This window comes from Protopterus annectens, chromosome 9.part0 (assembly GCF_019279795.1).
Source record: "Protopterus annectens isolate FY-2018-M chromosome 9.part0, PAN1.0, whole genome shotgun sequence".
Taxonomy (NCBI): Eukaryota; Metazoa; Chordata; order Ceratodontiformes; family Protopteridae; genus Protopterus; species Protopterus annectens.
Genome location: NC_056743.1, coordinates 1,255,322,942 through 1,255,335,441, shown reverse-complemented (window position 1 = coordinate 1,255,335,441; position 12,500 = coordinate 1,255,322,942). Strand labels below are relative to the sequence as shown.

The 12,500-nt window shown below is 41.5% G+C and overlaps 1 protein-coding gene across 1 annotated transcript in view; it reads left to right on the top strand.

Moving 5' to 3' along the window:
• SSRP1 (structure specific recognition protein 1) overlaps window positions 1–12,500 on the top strand; it is a gene marked incomplete in the record, with an annotated part of 1,053,281 nt that overhangs the window by 482,980 nt on the left and 557,801 nt on the right. The window contains 1 exon segment of the mRNA XM_044084178.1: window positions 210–282. Coding sequence (XP_043940113.1) covers window positions 210–282 — 73 coding nt within the window.

Sequence of the window (12,500 nt, the reverse complement as noted above, 5' to 3'; positions counted from 1 at the left end):
AGAGGATGTAATACAGTATCATGTATTTGACTAAAGCAGTGGGGAGTAGAAGTTGTAAAGTCTGTATAGTTTTGTATAGCCATAACTTTACATTAATGGAGAAATCCTTACTTGCTTTCTAGCCAACCTTTATTTTGCTAAAAAATGTAAAACTTTTGTTTTTTTGATTAGTCATGTATAAACTTGCTGTCTTTTCCTTTAATCTGCAGGGAGGAGTATGGAAAACTGTTCGATTTTGTCAATGCTAAGAAACTCAACATCAAAAACCGTGGTCCAAAGGAGGTAAGAAGAGTCTCTACTTCCTGAAACTTGTCTGTAGTGTTTCTGGTACTGTGAACTTTTCTGACTGCTCAGTTATCAAACAAACATACAATTAAAAAAAAAAAAAAAAAAAAAAAACTTGGGTCTTCAGTGTACCCCATAGTTTTAATTGTGTTCTTCAGACTTTGCTTGATTGGAGATGGGGGGGGGGGGAGTAGATGGGGGTTTAAAATTGATCTAGCTGAATAGATTTTGCTACACATTATTTTGTAACGTTCAACTAGTACTTCATTGCAAAGGTAATTTAAGGTGACATTGCCAAGCTTCACATTGTATGCATCATATTGGTAAAAGGCATGTAAACATCAGAGTGACTTGGATTTTAACGTGAAGATGTTGCAGCAGCAGACGAGAAACGAGCAGGTGTTCAGCCTTCACTTCATTTTGTTTTTTTTTATATGCCACTTGGAAGCTGTGGAACATAATCGTTGTGAATAGTTGTCCTTTGATATTTTGACTTTTCCCCACTAACTTCATGAACAGAATTCATTGCATTATCATTCTCTCTCGTTTAGAAACTTATTTTGTTTTTGATTATGTACTTTTACTGGCACGTTTTTAACTTTTTGTTGGGACTGAGGGGTCTGGATTAGAGAGAAACTAATTTGTACCACTAGGGCAGCGACATCCCAAAAAAATAACTGTTGTAATCTCTCATTTCTATGGAATTTAAAACAACATTAGGGTGCTTAATTTCTGTTCTTTACGACACTAACCATTACCAAAACGTTAAGAAGCCATGTGTACTGGGATCTGGGGAAAAGAACCTCCATAAATCTAGAGTCTTCTAAAGTGTAAAAAAAAATAAATAAAAGTTGCAGTAACTCAGACCTTCCTCACCTGCAGCTTAGCTTCACAGAATCTGCAGTGCATCCTGCTTTGATCCAGCTACTTGTAATGACTTCATTGTTAAAAGCCATTTCAGCAAAGTTTGCTTGTGTTTTCTTTAGAGAATTTTCTATTCTGTTAGGTGTCCCCCCCCCCCCCCCCACACTGGCTTGCAAAGGACTTATGTTAATGCTTTCTTGCTTTATTTACTCATTTGCCAATTTTATCCTCCCGTCGTGCGTATCTTTGCTGTACTGGTGTTCATTCTTGAAAATAATTTTTTTAGAGAGCCAACTCACCTCGTGCTTTCTTTGCTGGTCCTGCTGGACTTGCATTGGCATTGACTGGCATCTTTATCCCATTAAACAGTTTGAGCACTTGCTCACATCATTGCATTTGCTTGATGTCTGCTGAGCTGAGTTTGGCTACAGAAGTATCTGTGCACAGACTAATAAAGAAGTCTGACAAAGCAGCAGATATCAGTTTCTTACTCCTCTTCACCTGTGGATGAAGAAACCGAAGCAGAGCTAAAAGTAATCCTCCTCTTCCTTGGAGTTTTTGTGCTTACTTTTTCCACAGGTTAGGACTTAAGGGATTGAAGGTGCTAGTGAAGAAATTCACACCACATGATGTCTACATCATCCAAATCCTTATAAATTAAATCACTCGACAGAACTAGTACAACTCTGTGAAAAGACAGTATCACTGAAAACACTGAAACAGCAGTTAATTTTTTGCACTACCACACTACTTTGAATAGCTGTTCCACTGGCATACAGCCACAGAGAGGAGCAGAGATCATATATGCTGAAACTGTGACCAACTACAACATTGTGACTCATACTAAAAACTTGAATTGTAGTTTCAGTTTAGACAAGTGAGTAGTGCACCTGCAGTGCCATTCTTGACTGAAAATTGAGTGTCCTTGGTCCTGCTGCCAAAAGCAACAGTTTTTCTAATACTTCTAATGGGGAAGTTGAGGAAATGCTTCAGTGATACTCTGATACACATGTGACCCCACCCCCTCACCATATGTCATATATGCCTTCCTTCTCTCTCCCCTGATTTCCAAGTTTATTCAGAAAGTGAAACTGTAGAAAGCCAAACTGAATACCAGTACCTCCATTTTGGCACCTGTAGGCCTTGTTTCTCACTGTTGTGCCTTCATATTTTGGCAAACCTGTATATTTGACAACATCCAGAACCTTTCCCTTGCACCATTTTGTTCTTTGTCAAGCCTCACCAATACATTCTGTTTCATTATTATGACTGCATGGTTTCACCAGTTTAGTTGATGGAAAGGGATGCTTCTTAACCTCCCAGGGTCACCTAGATCATTGCTTCTGCCCAGAGGCACTGTACTAGAAAGATGTGTTAGTTTAGTTTCATGGTGTGGACCTCCTTTAGCAGTTTAGATGATTTTGCCACACTTTTGTCTATGGTAATGGAGTAGTTGACATACATTTTTCACATGGCTGTGTGCTATAATTTTATCAAAGTCTGTCTAGATGCTATGTCGTAACTTTCATCCTGAAATAAAAGATTCTTTATTGGCCTTATTTTAAGGTCTGTAACGCTTTTCTTATGGCAGCCTTTAATATTAGACCTCATATTATGGCGTTGGAATCTGATTTGTGTTTTGGAAAAGTCCACCTCTCCCTCAGCCTAAACTTGCAGGAAAAGCAAAGATAAATATTTGGTATGGAAAACTGTCTTTTTTGAGCCTTTATTTCTGCAAAGGGAGTTTGAGAGCAAAGCTTTCATACATAAAGCCACCTTGCTTGAGGATCCGTGATAAGAGTATCAAGCCAAAGTAATTCTGCATTAGTGGCCAAGGTAGTCCTCAAATAATTATAAAAGTGTCTATAGTATTTCTGGAGTTTAACAAGGGAGAATACATTTTGAATCCCTTGAGTGTTTGTAGGTGTATACAAGGCTAACCACTAGGGCCCTTATAAGCCTAGCTGTGCAACCCAAATGTGAGACACAGTTTTGATTTATATAGGAAGGGATTTACTGACTGCCTCTGTCCATCAGAGTCTCAGGCACTTGACTAGGGGTGTTTTCAATTACCCATCCAGTGGTCCAAGTTGCGCTAATTCACTGTGTTGTAGTTCAGAGGGTCTTGGGTTCAATACTTGGCAGGGTTAGGGAGGAAGCCTGCTTCCCTTGGATGGGGAACCTATTCCAGAGAACGGGAATTCTCTGAGAAACCTGTCTCTCCAACATGTCCTCTTTGTTCCAAGCAAAATTTAGGTCTTTTGATCTAGTAATTCTGAGGCTGTTTTTCAAATTGCAAAAGATTCATCAAAACAGAGTCCAGGGTTACCTTGTACGCCAGGCAAAGGTGACCTGTCTTCTGTCTGTATGGTACAGAGTAAAAAGGTAGAGCATTAAAGTGATCAATAAAGGACATTGTGTTTACTAACAGTGTTTTGTTCTTTTTGTAAGAAACCTCTTTGGACATTCAGTTGACTGGTCAGTCACATACCACAGGAGACACTATACTCTGTGATGTCTGAGGAGGGCCCAGTACAGTGGTATGACCACCACGCTGGCCCAAGATGCCAGATCCTTATAAGCTGAGCAACATAGAAGGATTTTCCTACTACCTTTGATCCATGTTGGTCAAAAGCTAGGTTGCTGTCTGTACGAGTTACCAGATCCCTGACTAGTGAATCCACTTTTGGGGGTGTTTTATTGATAATGTACTTTCCTGGCATGGCTGACTTGACAAAAGATACTAGAATGTAATCATACACATTTTTTAATGTGGATAAACCAAACTGATGGAGGGCTTCCCTACTTTTCTCATGCTCCACCCTAAGCTGGGGCCTGAAGTTTCCAAAATAACTTCATGTAGGCAGTTATCTGAATGTTGGCAGTTATCTGAATGTGGAAAATGCTGGTATGGTAAAATGTTGATCTATCAAGCCTACTTCACTCACAGGTGGAGTAGTGGTCTCTTCCCAAACCTTCTTTGAGTGACTTTAAGGATGAAATTTGCGCAGCCACAACATGATTATACTTTCACAGGGCACTGTAATTGATCTCCTGTTCTATTCCTACCTTTGGGCTACTTTGGATATATAAGACCTTTTCATGACGTTACCTAGGAGGATGAGTTCAGAACTGTGACCTGCAGATGAAAAGGATAGACAGAGTGACTTCACACAAGAAAAGAAGTCTCAGATAGTGAAATGCTGATGTGATGTAATGCATTTTATTGGATCAACATAGGCTTTGTAATTAATTACTCAAACTTTTCGAGTTGGTATGAGCCCTTTGTTGGGAGTTAAGTTACTGATGATAGATACACTGCTTAAATATTTCCTTTTGCCTAGAAAGAAAAGAGCGTCATTTATATCCAGTTGGCTACAAAAAAGACACTTGAATGTTGTGGAAAAAAAAGTGCAGTTTGGATGGCTCTGATTGCACCTCAGAGAGAAACATTGGTGCACACACACACACACACACACACACACACACACACACACACACACGCACAAAGTGATGTGTATCCAGTGATATGAGGTTGCTTATTCTTATGTAATTATTCAGGTATAATACATTTCTCATTATCAGAGCATTGTTGTAGTAGTTATGCTACATGAAAAGTTTCCTGCCAAAGATCAGATGCCCAGTGAGTAGCTGTAGGCTAAATCAAATGTCAGTGGGAGTAAAAAAAATGTCTGAGGCATAAATATTACGTCTTTCTACAGACAGAGACCTCCTAAGCCTTTGGCTATTCTTGTCACAGGGGCATTATAGGATGCCTTTAATGCTGCCTGTTATTCACCTGACAGTCGGGCCTCTGCACCTAAGATGCCAGACGGGCTTTACCAAGTACCTCAGATACACAAGTTTTCTCTTCCATAAGCCTGCACCCGACTCGTATGTTATTACTTCAGCAAAAGGCATTGGCTGTAAATATCTTACTGCCTCTAATCCTCTAGCCTTAGACAAGGAGAGCAGAGAATGTTATAGGTTTCGGCAGAAGATTTAAACATCTTTCACCCTAGTTTTCAGAACAGTCAGTTGTCAGGCATATATGGCTAAATTTCTTTGGGCAAACTTTACCAACCGGAATAAGTCGGTTGCAAGGTTACAGTCTTTTGACAGTAATTCCTTATTACTTTACATTTTTATTCACACAAGTCATTAAGCATTCTTAGAGATGCTGTTATGATTCTGCAGGTGTAGTGTCTAGGGCTGTAGTAACTGTGTCAGTGGTGCACAGGTATATATAGCCAAGATCCCCAAACCTTCCTGAGGATATCAAATCTCTTGCTTAAAGTTCCACTTGAAAAGGAGATATTATATAGCACATCATCTGCTGAAGTCTTGAAACTGTTTAATTGGGGAGGGATTGGACTTTTACAAGAGGTCTAACAAATTTTTCAATCTCTTTTCCTGAGGTGCAACAGAAATTACCATTCCAGCCCTGTGCCATTTTAAAGGAAACCATTTAAACAATTCCAGCAAATATCAGGAAGACAGTTGTAGTGGCAGGGCAACTTCTGAGGAGGAGGAGAAAATGGAGGGGACACCTCAAGCCCAGTCCCAGCCTGAGAAAAATCACTGACTGCGTCTCTTCCATCTCTTCCCCATCCTGACAACTATTTAAACCTTTCAAGGAGTATTTCTCTACCTTTCTTTATGGAACCAGGTCACAATGAATTTTGGGGTACTAGAAGTAATTCAGAACAGGTATAGATGACACTGGGAATCATTCCCTCCAAAATCTACGAATTCCTCGTCACTCCCTGCTGCAAAAGTTTATTGGAGTGGGGTGGTAATCTGATCTGGTGACATCATACAGTTTTTAAAAGTTCTTCTGGAACAGTGACATCTAATGTCCATTCATTGTGGCTGAGCTGCAGCCATTGGCCTATTTAGACATATGGTTGTCGATTCCCCTCACGCCACTGTGCTGGCCTTATTCTGCACTCGATTTTTCATGGTTGCAAATAATTTTATATTCAGCTACATGCTTTTTCTTATGTGCAGAATCTTAAAATTTACTTTTTTTCTTTTTTAATTATTTGGTGTGTGCAAGGCAATGCACTTCATTACAGGTCTATCCTGTTTTTTGTGTATACATCAGTCTAATAGTTGAGTTCTGTCATTGTTTTGTAGGCCTATGTAGTCTTGCTACGTTTTCATGCTGAAATACAGAGGTATAGCATGTGAACAAGTGCTCTCTTCTACATGTCTTGTCAGAAGTGCAAGACCTCTTATTGAAAATTTCAACACTGCAAAAACAAGCTGCAGTTCATACAAGAAAAGCAAATTCTGAAACTCGCTGTTAGTTTTGTGCATGACAAGTGAGAATTATTTTCACCTGCTCACCTCTACTGCTTGCTATATATATATATATATATATATATATATATATATATATATATATATATATATATATATATATATATATATATATATAATATGCACACACACACACACACACACACACACACACACACACACACACACATATATATACACAAGAACTCCGTGATTGTTGTGTTTGGAGTAAGGGAAATACTGAGGTACAGTAGCCACACATTTGGTGCATGTTCCCCCTTGTTCTGAATTGAGGATTGTAGTCATGTTCCTCAATTTCAACAGGCACCCATTCTATACTAAAATAAGAGAATGCTCAAACAGCTGTTCTGCAATATTGAAATTCAGAGTCATAGTATACATGTCAGATTAGCCTTGCACTCAAAGGGTGACGTGCAAGGAACCTTTTTTTTTTCCAGTGCATATGTAATTTTTTTATTTTTTTATTTTTTTTTGCCTCATCCTCCCTGCAGCTGTCAGCTGCCACCAGCTCTTTTTCTGGGTCTAACAGACCCAGCTTAGCCTTCTCTGGGTGCAGCACACCCTCTCCCATACCATGTTAGCTTTGTTAGCTCCGTATCTGCTGTCTTCAGGATGTGCTTGCCCGCTTCTATGCATGCACAGCCTCCTATTCAAATGGTAATACAGCTGCGAGCCTAGACTGCCCTCACTCCTGAGCTGGGTGTGCTATTGTCAGACACACTTTCTTCATCCCCCATCTGTTCCCAAAAACTCCTATCCTGCAGCCACAAGTGGAGATAATATATACTCCAGTGTGTGTATGGAAAATTCAAATCTCTTTGCAGACTCTAGCGGCTCTTTCCTGCCTTTGTGTTCTCCTGTGCAAGTTTGTATACTGCCGTTTGATAACTGGGTAGGTGGGCTGTTCAACCAACCCTTTTCAGCTATGACCCAAGCCCCTAAAGGCAGCAGTTTAGTTCATCAAATATTCAAAAATGTCACATTATTTCAAAAAAATAACGATTTACAGTGCAGATAGAGAAAGACATTAAAAGATAAATTTACAACAAATATTATGAGCAGACAGTTATTTATAATAAGTAGGCAGAGAAACAAATGCTGATTTCCAAACAGTAGTTTGAATGCACATAATTTAGCAGTGACATCTTTATTCAGTAGTGTATTTAGATTGTATAATGGTAAATGCTTTTTGCTTTACAGTTGTCTGTACAGAAATATTCAGAACCATCATAAACCTGGAATGGTTTGTCTTAAAGATAACTGGAACCATTGTATTTGTGCTCCAAAGTTGAGCCTGGTAACTTATGAAGGAGGTTATGGTTGGCAGTGTCAGATTTGATCATGTCTATGAATAGTTAGCTAGTTAATCTTGATTCATCCATAGGTGCATACTAGGCTAACAACCACAGGGGCCTTTATAGCTATGCATCTTAAGTATCCAACAAGTTTTGCGTACTAGAAGGTATTTTAAGATATTTGTAAGTCAGGGCAGGGTGATCAAGCATTTGCAGGCTTTCTCTGTCCATTAAAGACATGTGCCAAACCAGGGGGTGAATTTCAGATTTCCCATCTATCTGTTCAGGTTACATTTCACATGGATGAGAAGCCTGTTCAGAGAAGGGATATTCTCTTACACATACCTGTCCCTCCAACATGTCCTGTTCTAGTCGCAAGCAAGATTAAGTCCCTAGCCTAGGTAGCGTTGATGCTGTTCATTTTGCAGATATGCAAAATGTACATTACAGTGGATTCCAGGGATGCTTTGTATGCTAGGCATAGAACGCCCCTCAACAGTCTATAGGAGACTGAGTCTAGAGGTGGCACTTTGAGGTTATCTGCATAGGAAGTGTTAATGCCCTATATTAGTTTTGTGAGGAATGTCTGTGGATGTTCCAGTTGCATGTGCCTGGTCATGTACGCACTGAAGAAGAGGTGTACTCTATGATGGCTTTGAGGGACGAATAATGTGGAGTGATGACATGAGGGACGAATAATGTGGAGTGATGACTTCCTTAGACGTCGCAACATGCAATGATTTCCTTACTACATGATGGTCGAAAGCCAGGTTACTCTCTGTGTACATCCCCAAATCCCTGACTACTGGATGTACTTGAGGGTCATCAGTGATGTAGTTTTCTGGGGTAGCCAACTTCCCAGAGGGCACTGTTAGCATTTGTTGGCTTTGAGTTTCAAACCATGGCTCTCACGCCAGTCATTTGTCTGTTAGCCTTTCCTGGAGGATATTGGTGTCGTGGGGGATTCTGTGACCTAGGATCATAGAAACTTACTAGGCTAATGGCCCAAGGGCTGTTACAAGCCTAGCCAATTTTTACCCTTGTTACCATGATCAGCACCTATTGTCCAGTCCAGGTGGTACACAGTTTGAGCCCCTAGGATGAATTTACGGTTACCCATCCAATCTTCCAGATTTTGTTTGAAGAGGGCCAGTGAGGTGCTCTCTTTGATGTGAAGTGGGAGTCTATTCCAAAGGTGTGGTAACCTCTGGGAGACAAATCTGTCCCTCCAGCAGGTTCTGTTGATGCCGCATACCAGGTTTAGGTTTTCAGAGCGAGCAACCCTTGTGCCATTTGACTTAGATGTGCAGAATTTCCAATAACACAGGGTCAGAGATTGCCATATATGCAAGGCAGAGATTACCTCTGAGTAGTCTGTATGAAACAGAATAAAGTGACAGTGATTTCAGCCGATTCACATAGGGATAGCTGCTGAAGACCTTGAATTTTCTTTGTGAGGAACCTTTGTGGACTCTCCAATTGCTGCAGGTGCTTTTAAAGGTATGTGCCAAAAGTGGCATTGTACTCTATTATTGGCCTGATGAGTGTCTTTTTAGTGCCCAGATCTCTCACCACTGAGTGCATACTTGGGTTATTGCCATTGATGAGATAATTTGATGGACCATCGCTCTTGCCGAAAGGGATAATGATACATTTTTTTGCATTGAGTTTGAGGCCATAACCTTGGCACCAGTCGGTTAAGACCTTCTTAAAGGATGTTGAAATCATTTGGAGATTCTATGACCGCACCCAGTTTGCAGTAGTCTGCAAATTTTGTCAACCACAGTCCCTTGATTTTAACTTTTAACTTCAGAGAAATTCTGAACAGTAGAGGTCCCAGGACCGATCCCTGTTGATCACCACTGGTAATGAGTCTGCTGTTGGAGATGGATTCCCTTAGTTTGACTGTATGGGTTCCATCAGAGAGCCAGTTTGCAACCCACCTTGTCCCCTTGACCAATCCAAACTGGGTAGGATCTAGAGTTTGAAACTTGTATATATATCTGTTGATAAGGTCCATGATGATTCTCTCCATGGCCTTACAGATAAGGTTAGTCAGGCTAATAGGTCTTTAGTTCCCAGGGTCAATAGATGCACCGCCTTTGCTCAGGGGGATAACGGCGGTTTTCCATTTGGCTGGGATGAAGCCAGTTCTTAGACTGATTGAAAAGAGTAGGCAATCATGATGCTAATTCTTGTTTGAGCCCATGTAGGATGCAGCCTGCGGTGTTGGGTCCCATTGATGGGTGTATGTGGCCTTAGAGAAGGCTTTTACAACCTGCTCTTTAGAGATACAAGATAAGGGGACAGGTGGTAAGGATGACATGAAGTATGTGTGGTGGGGCTGGGGAAGTGTAGTGTTCACCAAATCTGTTGGCTAGCAGGTTAGCTGTGTCCACTGGCTCAGTGTATGCGTTACTGTTAAGTACCAGTTCGTCAGAAATCTGAGCCTTACCTTTTAGGTTACAGTTGAAACCAAGGAACACCTTATGGTTGTCCTTGGTTGAGGAAGCTAACTTGGATTCATAGTTTGCCTTGGAGGACTTCACAAGAAGTCTTATTTGCTTATTTAAGCTGAGGAGAGAGTGTCTCCATTTTAGAGCCTGCTTCTTTTTACTCTTGGACAGCAGTTTCCTTTTACTGTAAAGCCTGTTAATGCTGGTTGTCCACCAGGCAGGTTTACGTTTCTTTGAAGAGCTTGTTTTGGACCTAACAGGTGTTGCAGAGTCAATGCAGTTATACAGGTTCTTGTATAGGGCATTGGAGTAGCGCTCAGCATAGTTACTGGTCCCTTCTGAGGGGAGAGGTGCAGTGAAGCTATTTATACTATCCCGTAAGAGGTTGTAATCTGATTTGGAGAAGTTTTTTAGTCTTGCTGCTAGGAGAGTCAGATGTGATAGTTACATACAATGAGACTGATTTGTGGTCATATCTCACCAGGGATCAACTCACAGTGGGGGAGCTACAGTGGTCTCCTATATTTGTATGCACCTTGTCCAGGATGTTGGTGCCCCTGGTAGGGGTGTCAACCAGCTGGTCCAGGGTACTGGAGTTGACAAAATCGAGGAGCCTTTGGGCAGGTGAATTTGAGCACAAGTAATTCACCCATTCTATGCTAGGGTAGTTGAAGTTGCCCAAAACTATGGTGGTAGGATATATCTTGATACATGCAAGTTGATCCAAATAGGCAGAGTGGCTGTCCTTATTCATGGAGGGGGGGGGGGTCTGTAGCTGGCAGTAACTTGAATAGATGTCTACTAACAGTTAATTGCACCTGAAGTATCTCTAGGGCATCGTACTGTTTGACCAATCTGGAGGTATATTTATCCTTGATGAATACTGATGCATCGCCTCCTTTACTTTTCTTGCCTTCAGTTTTTATTCAGCTCGAGGCTTTTCATAGGTAGGTACTAGGCTATTGGCCCAAGGGCCTACGTAAGCCTAGCCAGCAAGGTACCATAGCTTACGCCACCCAAGAAAGTTATTTTCCTGTGCCACTGCCCAGCAGAGAGACAGAAGTGATCCCCGGGGTGCATTTCCCATCCACTCAGAGTGCTAATGAAGAACTTTGCTTGACATAGATGGGGTAGCTTGTTCCAGAGTATAGGAAGTCTCTGGGACAGGAATCTATCCCTCCAGCGTGTCCTGTTTACTGTTGTGACAAGGTTTAGGTCCCTAGAGCATGTAGCTTGGAGGGATTGGGATTTCTTTAGGTGTCGCATGTCCAGCAGCTCTGGGTTTGTCATAGCTTTGTGTTAGGCAGAGATCACCTCTGAGTAGGCGATTTACTACAGAGTAAAGCTGGTGTTTTTTGAGGCGGTCAGTGTAGGGCATTTGTTTGAGGCCAGTAATCCTCTTTGAGGTACTTCTGTGGTCTTTCCAGCTGCTGCAGATGTCTTGTGAGGTACATTCCAAAAGGGGCATTGTACTCTATAATGGGTCTGAGTGACGAGTAGAGGGGAAAAGTGACATCTTTTTTTCCTGTTTGAGAACCCTTTTATGATGAGGTGTTCCACGTAGAAGGACTTCCTGACTACTATGGCGATGTAACTATCAAAGGAGAGACTACTGTCCACCTGGGTCCCAAGGTCTCATCACGCATTCGGTGTCAAGTATATTGCTGCCTATGTGGTAGTTCATGGGTATAGAGTTTTTACCAAAGGGGATGACACTGCACTTTTTGGCATTGAGCTTGAGGGCCATGGCTCTGACACCAGGCATCTGTCTCAATGAGGCCCTTCTGTTGGATGCCCACATCATTTGGGGACTTTACTATGGCTCCTAGTTTGCAGTCATCTGCAGACTACGTCAGCCAGAGGCTTTCTGTGTTAGCCTGTACTTCAGAGAAGTAGATACCAAACAGGAGAGGTCCCGGGATGGAACCCTGTGGCACTCCACTTGTCACTGCCTTGAGGTCAGATTTGGTGTCTGCAACTTTTACAGTGTGGGTTCTGTCAGTGAGCCAGTTGGCAACCCATCTTGTGATGTAGGGATTTATACCTAGTTTAGTGAGTTTAGCTATAATTCCAGAATGGGGGATGGTGTCGAAAGCCTTGGCGAGGTCAAGATAGACTGTGTGAACCACCTTACCCTCATCCACGGCTTTGGTGACTGCCTCGAAGAAGTCGATCAGGTTCAGGAGGCATGATCTGCCTTTCACAAACCTGAACTGGGTGGGATCCAGAGTTTGGAGGTTACCAATGTCTTTGTTTGAGTTCCATGATACGTTTC